This window comes from Aspergillus pseudotamarii, assembly GCF_009193445.1.
Source record: "Aspergillus pseudotamarii strain CBS 117625 unplaced genomic scaffold BDV38scaffold_3, whole genome shotgun sequence".
NCBI classification, from domain to species: domain Eukaryota; kingdom Fungi; phylum Ascomycota; class Eurotiomycetes; order Eurotiales; family Aspergillaceae; genus Aspergillus; species Aspergillus pseudotamarii.
In genome coordinates this window covers 43,621-53,485 of record NW_022475017.1, presented here as the reverse complement: position 1 = coordinate 53,485, position 9,865 = coordinate 43,621, and the positions used below count along the sequence as shown (strand labels likewise).

At 47.2% G+C, this 9,865-nt stretch overlaps 2 protein-coding genes across 2 annotated transcripts; one reads left to right on the top strand and one right to left on the bottom strand.

Moving 5' to 3' along the window:
- Positions 1 to 236: 236 nt before the first annotated feature.
- BDV38DRAFT_233952 (putative C6 transcription factor) lies at positions 237 to 4,170 on the top strand. The gene is made up of 2 exons (XM_032053182.1): positions 237 to 841; positions 1,063 to 4,170. The coding sequence occupies exons 1-2, from the start codon at positions 764 to 766 to the stop codon at positions 3,628 to 3,630; spliced, it is 2,646 nt and encodes an 881-aa protein (XP_031918797.1). The 5' UTR covers positions 237 to 763; the 3' UTR covers positions 3,631 to 4,170.
- Positions 4,171 to 6,081: 1,911 nt separating this feature from the next.
- BDV38DRAFT_277550 (protein phosphatase regulator REG1) lies at positions 6,082 to 7,783 on the bottom strand (the record flags this gene model as incomplete). The annotated part of the gene is made up of 2 exons (XM_032058513.1): positions 6,082 to 7,066; positions 7,137 to 7,783. 2 exons carry the CDS (start codon positions 7,781 to 7,783, stop codon positions 6,082 to 6,084), a joined length of 1,632 nt encoding a protein of 543 aa, XP_031918796.1.
- Between the last annotated feature and the right edge of the window lie 2,082 nt (positions 7,784 to 9,865).

The following is a 9,865-nucleotide window of genomic DNA, read 5'->3' as shown; positions in this document are numbered from 1 at the left end:
AATTGATTAATTTGATTTATTTTTATTTTTATTTTTATTTATTTATATACATATATATATTTAATCCGTCTTTTTTCTTTTGCTGTGGGGAAAAAAAAAGATAAAAAAAAAAAAAAAAAAAAAAAAAAAAAAAAAAAAAAAAAAAAAAAAAAAAAAAAAAAAAAAAAAAAATGAAAAAAAAAAAAAAAAAAAAAAAAAAAAAAAGACGCAGCAGCAATCGTGGGGACATCGTGTGGGGGGAATAATATCCAGGCTGTCCCGATCAGGAATAGCTCTCAATCCTCCACTTGGTATCGGAAGGGTACCGTCGGAAGGGTTTCCGTCTTTCAATCTCCATCATTCAATCCACTTCCCGATATTCGCCCCGACGTCTGTCTCTACAAGAGCCGTTGACCACTTCCTGCCTCGGGATGGGTCTGGCCATTTTCGTCTTAGTTTTGGAGGGACCAAGGAAGCCCAAATGATTGATCATTCAAACTCCTTGAAGTGGCTGTAGTGATAGACTAGAACTGTCTGAAACTTCTTTGACTTCTACACTCCTGCTACGTTTTACTTCCAAGTCGCATATACACGGGTATATAAAAAGGAAGGTTATGTGCCCGCGCTATTACTTTTCCAGACGCTATTAAACTTACTACGGAAAATCCGTCATTCGCCAACTTCCGTAAATCTTGTCGGTGGTCTCGCCATCAGCCGTCTCGTCGCTCCTCCTTCGTCCTGCTCTACATGGCATGTTTTTTTCGCCATAAGTAATCCCTCTCCAATGGATGAGGGCCCCGATCCAAGAGCTCCTCGGCGCAAGAGGGTCTCCAGAGCCTGTGACAGGTGTCGCAGTAAAAAGGTTGGTTGGTCCCTCGGGGTATCGTCACCCGAGATATTACTCTTCGTTGCTCTATCATATTATGCCAACAATCCCTCTTCCCCCCTTCTTCAACACCAGATTCGTCAATTTTGCTGTCTTCTAGGCTTGTATCGGGAATCTCGTTAGATTGATTCCTACTGTTACTCGGTGCAATATTTATAAGATGACATCGAATCTGACACGATGACAATGTACTTTAGGACAAATGCGACGGCCTGCGTCCCGCTTGCTCCGCGTGCCAGGCTTCGGGCCAAACGTGCTCATACGATCCTCATGCAAAGAAGCGCGGACTTCCTGAAGGTTATGTTCGGGGTCTGGAAAAGCTCTGGGCTCTTTCGATATGTAACATTGAGGGCTTTGAGGACACAATGCTCTCACTGTTGGGGACTACAGCCGAGTCGGCAGGCCGGAGAGATAGGCTTATGCATCTCTGGGGCGATGATGGCGCATCGGAAACACTCCATGAATCCTGGAAGACGAGCCGCCTCTATGGCGCTCTTGAAAAAATGTTGTCCAGTTCCGATACGCTGACGTTACAAGGTTCCGGCAAGCGTCCGCGAGAGGAACAAGAAGCTTCGGGAAATGAATGGGGGTTTCGCATAGATCGCGGCCCAAACCCTCTACCTTCTGATGGCCCCCGTGTTGTGGAGCCCTCTGCTTCTTCGCCTCGCGCTAAAAGAGCTCGATTAGCTCCTCCAACTGCTAGTCAATCTTCCTCTCTTACCACTACCAATGGATGTCCTGACTTACAACTACCACCTCAAACCTCGCAATTGCTGGACGTGTATTTTGCTGTCACCCACTCCTGGTTTCCGATCGTAGCAAAACACAATATCCTCCGGGCATCCTACCTCTACGCAACAGCGCCGGTGTCCATTACACAGGCGGTCCCAGGATCTGGCGACCATGCTGCGCTGTGGGCCCTCATCAGTTATACAACTTCGCAATCACAGACAAACCCACAGAATAGATCAACCAAGCTGCTTGCTAAAACAAAGGAGTATTATGCGGTTGCCTGGCGCTTGATTCCTTCAGAAGTGGAGCACTATGAGCTAGGGCATGTGCAGGCACTTCTCCTGCTGGTGTTGGTGAACATCGGACTCGAGAAATGGACTGCCGCCTGGCTCCTGACGGGTCAGGCAGTCCGCATGGCTATTTCCATGGGCCTTAACACAACTACAGACGTTCGACGATCTGATGAATTGAGGCAAGGCAAAGCAGTCTTTCTTGGGTGCTTTGTTATCGACTCCTTGTTATCATTTCGTCTGTCCCGAAGACCTTACATGCAGTCACGGGACCTTGCCACTGTGGGCTTGTTAGAAGAAGATGGCTTGGAAGAATGGAACTCATGGTCGGATGTTCTACCGCCCACCGGAGTAGGGCAAGCGAAGAATCCCCCCCGGCGTGGTCCTCTTCTCGCCCTAAGTTGCTTCAACCGCCTAGTTGAGCTGGCTAGTGTATTGAACAAGATTGCTCAAGATACTGCAGTCCGACATAACACACACGCTTTTTCGCAGCAGTTAGTGATGGAGCTCAAACAATGGGACGATCGCCTACCGCTTGGTTGCCGGCTTATTGGCCCCGAAAGTATCTATCCAGAACGGCACTCGGCTTTGCTCCCGCATCAGACATACTTGGGTTTAACCTACATAGCCACACTTTTATGGCTTTATTTGCGCATTGCTCCCCAAGAACTCGGACTGCACCGTGCCCAACGGCCTGCTATTGAGGGGGCGAAGAAACTACTATATAGAGTTCTACCAATGATATCACAGCATCTTGATAACTTTCGTATATGCGGCCTGCCGCCAATTTTCGAGGTTTCCTTGCATACAATTTCCAAACAGGCATTTACATTGCGCGATAATGTCGAGTCCGACACTTTCCCCTTCGAACGATGGGCTGAAGCTCTTCTTCAGCGGACGAAAGAGCTCTCCCCCTCTTGGCCCGTTTATCGTTCATTGACTGCAAATATTGAACAATGGTGTCAGTCCAAGGAGTTTTCAGCGTATTCGCCGGCCACTTTTCAAAGACCAGGAGACAATTTACCGACAGTTGCCCTCGATGGGCCTACCAACTCATATGCCCCCGATATCACAGAAGGTTATCGAGGTACAAATAGCGAGACATCAATACAACGCGTCAGGGCGAACCCCTCACACATGATGGATTACGACTATACCTCTTCCATTCTGGGCATCAGTATTCCAGTGGATGGGCAATATATGACGCCGAAGGACACGGAAATGGAGAGTACGGACCCCTCGAGCGATGTGCCGCTTCAATCCCAGTACCAGCAGATGAACCAAGCGACGGCGCTTCCAGAGAAGTCCAATCCTTCGAATAACCTCGATGCGCTACTTCCACCTGCACATCAGAATCCACCCACACCCGACTCCTCGGTATCGAACACAATGTCCGGTATGAACCCTATCAATGATCATTCTATATCTTCCGCAAACACGATGGACCTTAACGCCGGAACTTCGGGTAGCCCCGAGCGCCAAATCCCAACTAGCGACCTAGATTCTATCTTCAAAGATCTGGCATATCTCGATACCACTGAATGGGCCACCAGTCGCGAAGCGGGCTTGAAAGATTTTGGCTTCCTCGATGACTCTACGTTCCAGGCCTTCTGCCACGATCCGGATCGTCTTGCGGGCTCTCAACCTTTAGTTCACCCCCCTTCGATCGCAGATATTTGGCCTCCGCCGGGTTTCTTCCCAGAGACGTTTCAGGAAACCTCCGAAGATGCGATGGAAAGTTAAGACCTCGGGCTCTCTTTGTCATGGTGGGTAAATAAGTCTCCTAGGAGCGGGTTTCCCTCCCATCTTCATCTCCGCCTTGACCGAGGCGTGTCAGTGTTGCTCATCTTCTTTCCTAACACAACGGCTGCAACCTACGACATCGTTTCCTAGTTTCCTAGTATAATCTCAAGATACCCATTGGTTAGTGTCTCGTCGTTTCTCATTGTCCTAGTTATAGCAACATACTCATTCATTATTCGGCTTATATAGTGTAGACCCAAAACCCTGATACTCTGTATTGCAAGCAACATAACATGTGACTGTCATAGACGTGCCTATAGTGGGATTTGCGACAAACTCAGAAATTTGCTCTTACATTAAAGCAGGGTTCGTTGAGATCCGGATTGGCATGGCCTGTATGCACCCCAAGCAGTCCTGCCCATTCAGGTTGTATCATGAAGATGGTCCATGTTTAGGAACATAAAGTAGAAGAGGCACCATTGATCTCAGGTGTATATTACAAAAATCGCCGGATGAAAACTGCAAGCAGCGCGGGTCTCGATCACATTTCCGTGCGCAATCTCCAGCAGTAACTGTCATTTCCATTTCCCTCTCGGACGGTCTCGGACGAGGGTTTATCCCAATCATTCCGTTCCAGCAGCGTCGACTTGAAAGTAAATTCTCTGAACACGTCACGGTGTAACGGTAAAGGGAAGTTCACCGTGTTGGATACCCCTAGTCGTCCCAACAAGATACACGAGTTGATCTCCTAAGGCGGATATCCTCGAACTAGTAACTTACACTTTCAAATCATTGTTGCTCGAAATGCCACATGAGTTTGCAGTCTTCGGAAGTCATTTGGTGGTATGACAGCACAGGATAGGACTATGGACTTCCGACTATATAGCCTTCAGAAAAGGGGCCAAAATCCTCTACCTGCGCTATCGAGAGCATGTGCGAAGCAATGGGGTATCCATATCATAGAGGACTTTACCCAACACATGGTCCCCCGCCCAATCATTCGCAGTGACCTTGTCCACCTCTATCGGCTGCTTCCACGCAATGCTGAGAGACTCAACGCAAATCCCCTCCTTGTAGTGCGGGCAAGTGTGATTCGGCTGCGACAGTCACGCAATCAGATTCGGCCATACAACGTATGAATCAACTTCAATAAAGACTGGCCACTTAGCACCGAGCCGAGCTCAAGGTGCTTCATGCTAGATAAGCACAAAGTCCCATCTACCAAGCCTCATCTCGGGTCTGCCTGGTATCCGCAAGGGTCCATTGACATCGTCATTCCTGTCATCGGCCAAAAGCCCCTCGCGCCCCCGTACCCGTAGGCGGTTGTAAAGGGCAGAGTCCGGGCCTGTAGTATTCTTGGTCTCCTTTCGCACGCTTCGCAGCACATCAGCTCCTCATAGTCTGAAAAACACAACACAGTGCGGTACGCATTTCAGCGCGGTGTAAATGGGCACGAGGACTTTCTCTTGTGGCACCTATCTTGAGAACGACCAGAATTCCATCCATGCCATGAATGGTGTGGCCTGGTTGCCCCAGGGGTGTGGAAACCTTGAATGAACGCGCCCGAGCGCGCTTCGGAGAAAAGCGTAAGCCAGAAATACGCTGAGAGTAGTCGACACCATGAGTATCCCACGCCTTTACTTAGTCAGATCATTTGGACAACCGAATATGCTCTGGACCGCTTGATGCTTTTCCAAATCCCCAGAAAAGGGTGCTGGACAATTTCAACAGAACCCAGCATGAGGGTGTCCAAACAAGAAAAGGGAAACTTCGAGTACGACCCATATATCAGGGTAACGGGACAATGGCAGCAGGGCCCTCGATTGGACAGAGAAGAGACATGATCCACGGGTTGAAGATATGGTTCTTGGATCACTCCCATCCCGTCCTTCATTAACGCTAGCTATTCTGTCAATCACCCTTTGTTTCAAACTTTATATCCTAAAACATCACATTTACGCAGAGTTATTCTTATATATTGGTCATTAATCATGTATCAGGGTCTCCCACGGTTTAAGGAGGAACAATCAAAGTAGCCCCAGGGCCTAGTAGTAATGAAAAAGAAAACAAAAGAAAAGCACAAAAGACAAATATCAGCTTTCTTTATCCAGAAAATAGCCCTCCCTGTAAGAGACAAATGAAGCAATTGCCGCTCCGTTATATGCTCCGAAGAACGCCCACCCCGGTTGTTTTCAGAAGATTAGAGGGACACAGAAAGAGACAAGGGGAAAAAAAAAAAAGAAAAGAAAAGAAAAAGGACGAGGCGGCGAAGAAAATCGCTGTAAACGCCAACAGTCAGTGTATCACATCCCCGAAATAGCCATAGGATACCAGCCTAGCCATCCGAAGTCCATGTAAAAGAGAGAGAAGGCCAAAGAAAGATCCCGCGTAGGAGAGGACGTCAGCGTCAAATGATCGTCATTCTCCTGGAGTTGGCAGGTATAAGGCCCGTTATCGCCGCCAGCCCACATTCCATATTACATGCGCGATGTCTTTAGCGGTGTTGACAGTATCAACCACTCGATCAAAAATACTAGCATTGGCGGGTTCCACGTCATCGTATGAAACTCCCGACGACAGACAATGTCGGTCAAGTTCCGCATCGTCCTCAGGGTTAACAAACCATGGTCGACTACAATTCGTCGAATCGTGTAATCTTTGAGTCGGCTCCCAATTGAAATCTAAATCGTTGTCCGCTTCGTCCAGAAAGAAGTTCGCCGCCGGCTCTGACGTTTGAATGGTCTCAACCGAGGGAGAAGAGGAGTACGATGAAAAGTAGCCGGACCATCGATTGAGGATTGAATTCACCGGTGGCTCCGGAGTGTCTCCCCGATACTTGAGTGTGGTAGATGGGAGTGGTGCAATGGTCCGGTTATCACTGCTAAAGCTGCTTCGCGGCGTAGTACTCCTCTCGCTTGTTGATGTTTGCCATGAGCCGTGTCTCATCATGACAACGCCATCCTCCGAAGATGAGTCATCGTTCATTGCAGGCCAATCGTCGTCATCGTCGTCTTTTGCCTCCACTGCAATACACTGCACTACTTCGTTGTTGAAATGAATATGGCGCTTTTCGCAGGGTGAGCCTGTTCCCGAAGAGCCGTTGATTGGCGTGGCAGTGCAGGACGTTCGCGAATAAGCCTCAGAAGACTGACTGAATGTCTGTCCCAGTTTTGACGAGTAACGATAGAAGGACGGTCGATTACGGCTGATCTCCGCTTCCTGTGCCTTCAAAATGGCGCCCGCATGCTGTAGGAGAGTATGCTGCGACAAGGAACGCTGCAGGATTGTTTCAGAAGCCGTCCTCTTCTTGAGTATCGGCTTTCTATCCGTAGGCGTTCCAAGGCGGCTTGGGGGGGGCGAGACGTTGGAGACAGTCTTGCGCTTCCTACACGACTTTAACGGGCCATACAACCAGGTCACGTCGTAGTCCTTCAGCCTGGACGCATATGGTTAAACACAGAAATCAAAGGGAGGGAAGAGAAGGGAAAGCCAGTTGAAGCACTAACCAGTTGAGGGTTTCCGGCGATACTGTTCCCCGGTTAAGCTTCAGCTTTGCCCAAGTCCTCCATGACGCATTCTCTAGCCTCACGCCATGATCGTATATTTCTCGTCGAGCAACCACATATCGCCAAGAGGCCCATATATCCTCCTCCTTCCACTCATGGGCGAGGTAATCAACATGTCTCGATGGCTCCTCTTCAATCGAACTGTCGTCGGTCGGTCTCGGCCAGTTCACACGGTGGAGGTCCGTTGATGACTCGGTCGAGGCTTCGCTCGGAGCTTCAGGTAACTTCGGGACGCCTGGACCTGCGTCATATGAGGGCAGTACTATCTCATCAACGCCATCTTCTTCTTCTTCTTCTCCATCATCCTGCCCATCACGTACACAGAATGATAGACTACTAAGGGTTGCAGGAGTGGGAAGTAGATGACCAGGAGCCGTTCCGACGAAATCGGGAGAACGGGGAAATGGAGAAAGCGCCGAGGATACTATTGGGCTCGAACACTCTCTTGGGGAGTAATCATTGGCGGGTGACTTTACTGTGATCACGTCCGAGTCTTCCAGGAAGTATCTTTGAGTGATAGGGCACCGTAGAGGATCGGGGGAAAGTTGCGTGTGCCTCTCCTGTGAGGCGGGAAGCACGGCAGTCATCATCACGGGAAGATGATAATCATTGGAGTTGATTTATTCCGGCATACCCCAGCCTCTTTCGTTTCCCTTCCTCGTTGCTTCTTTCGCCAAATCGGCTATTGGGTTATGAATGAGGGGAGAATATAAGGGAGGATTGCCAGAGGATGTCAAGTGGATCAGGCTGTATAGAGGCACTCGACGAAGAACGAGAGATCGACAAGATAAAAGCGGTTGCAGGATCAGAAGAGCATTTTAGAGGAGAGAAAGGGCGTAGACCTAATGGGGGCGGAAGACAGCACGTATCCGGAAGATGAGATCAAGAATAGCTCAAAGATAGATATGGCTCGGGACAGCAAGCTTGATGAATGAGAGGGTGCCTTTTTTAAGATTTCCAAGGTATCAGCGGGCCTTTTGGGTAAGACCTTTTGGGGGGAAGATCCGTTCAAGTAAGGAATGTATGTATGAAATTGTAATTTATTCTGTGTCCCAGTCGGTCTCGTCAGGAAAAAAGATAAATAAATGGAAATTTATGAAATCATTGCCAGGGGAATGGCAGGGAAAGTATAATGAATCAGAAAACAAAAGATAAAAGTCAAAATCAAAATCAAATAAAATGAATCTTAACAAGAAAATCGAAGTACTCACGGGAAAGGAGATTCAAGAATGATGGAGTGATCTTCTAATATCATTCCAAGCAGAAGCGGCAATCTGACAAGCTTTCCACCCAATGAAGTAATACCACCTAGTAATGGAGGCAGGTAGGTAGTCGTAGAAGAGCCTACTTTAATTGGGGCCGATAAGAGCGGAAGGAGTTCACTGACAAGATTTGGTGAAATGATGTGCTTGAGTGTACATACATGCATACATGCATCCATCCATCCATCGTAGGAGTAACAGTAGTAGTAGATAACAAGGTATCGAGAGTGAGAGGGACGGGACGGGGAGTACCTATAAAAGGGTAATGTACATACGCAGAGTGAGACGAAAAAAAAAAAAAAAAAAAAAAAAAAAAAAAAAAAAAAAAAAAAAAAAAAAAGAACTCAGGCAAGGTTGCCACCAGGGACGAGTTAAACTTACTCCTCGTAAATTTACCGCGTTGGTATTTTATTACCATGCGCCTGAACAGTGGAATGGAAAGAAATTATTGGCTGGAGCACAGATGGACTGGGGCTCCACCGCGAGGACAGTGATTTGTGCCCCCTCTTTTAAACCATACCTCCAAAGGTGGAGTTTAGCCGTCCAGACCTTTTTGGATTTTTCGTCATTTAACAACCAACTTGATCAAACCCCATGGAGAAACCTCCAGACTCCTGTCTAGATCCTCTTAGTTCGGTATTTTAGACTTCCCTTCTACTGCGGATCATCCTTCCTATACATATTCTTGTTTCGTGTGTGTATATCAATTATTCATTGATTGATTTTTTATTTTTATTTTTTTAATCATCTATCGGTATATACTCCGGATATGTATCTATACCTATTTATTTTATTTCATTTATTTATTATTATTATTTTTCTCTCTCTTGAGACTTTTTCGGTTCACTTTTGCCCCTCCCTCCATCTATAATCTGTATTGACGGCAAAAAGGGACGTGCGTTGCAACCACCAACCTTAGCCTTAGGGTCTACACCTAACTTGGCGGTTATTTGTCTGGAACGCATGATAGTGAATCTATAATGTCATTGGTAAATCGTTTTCTTGTTCAACAGATGTAGTACTGTCGATAGCTTGATTATCCTTTTCCATTTCCCGGGCTTCTGGTGGAAGTGCTATGGTTATGTCTTCGATCTATTTTGTTTTTCTCACACAGAAAAATGAAAAAGAAAAAAGAAAAAGAAAAAGAAAGACGGAAAGAAGGAAAGGAGGAGAATTGTTGATTGCTGCAGGGGCGTCTTGGATAGTTCAGAAACTTCCGATTCCAGATCGTTGGCTTTTGAGATAAACTGAACCTCTGACGTTCATTCCGAGTACCGGTCAAACGGCCTAGCCACTGATTAGACGGAAGTTAAAATATTGGAGTCGCTCTTACGTTTAAAATACCTCTTAGTAGTTGTTTGATCGGTTTAGTCCATACTCGCATTTTTTGATATTTGCACGACTTTT

Excerpts from the sequence above, each read along its gene's own strand:
- BDV38DRAFT_233952 (XM_032053182.1), top strand. The coding sequence starts at position 764 with ATGGATGAGGGCCCCGATCCAAGAGCTCCTCGGCGCAAGAGGGTCTCC. Across the intron at positions 842-1,062 it reads ACAGGTGTCGCAGTAAAAAG|GACAAATGCGACGGCCTGCG; the intron begins GTTGGTTGGTCC and ends AATGTACTTTAG.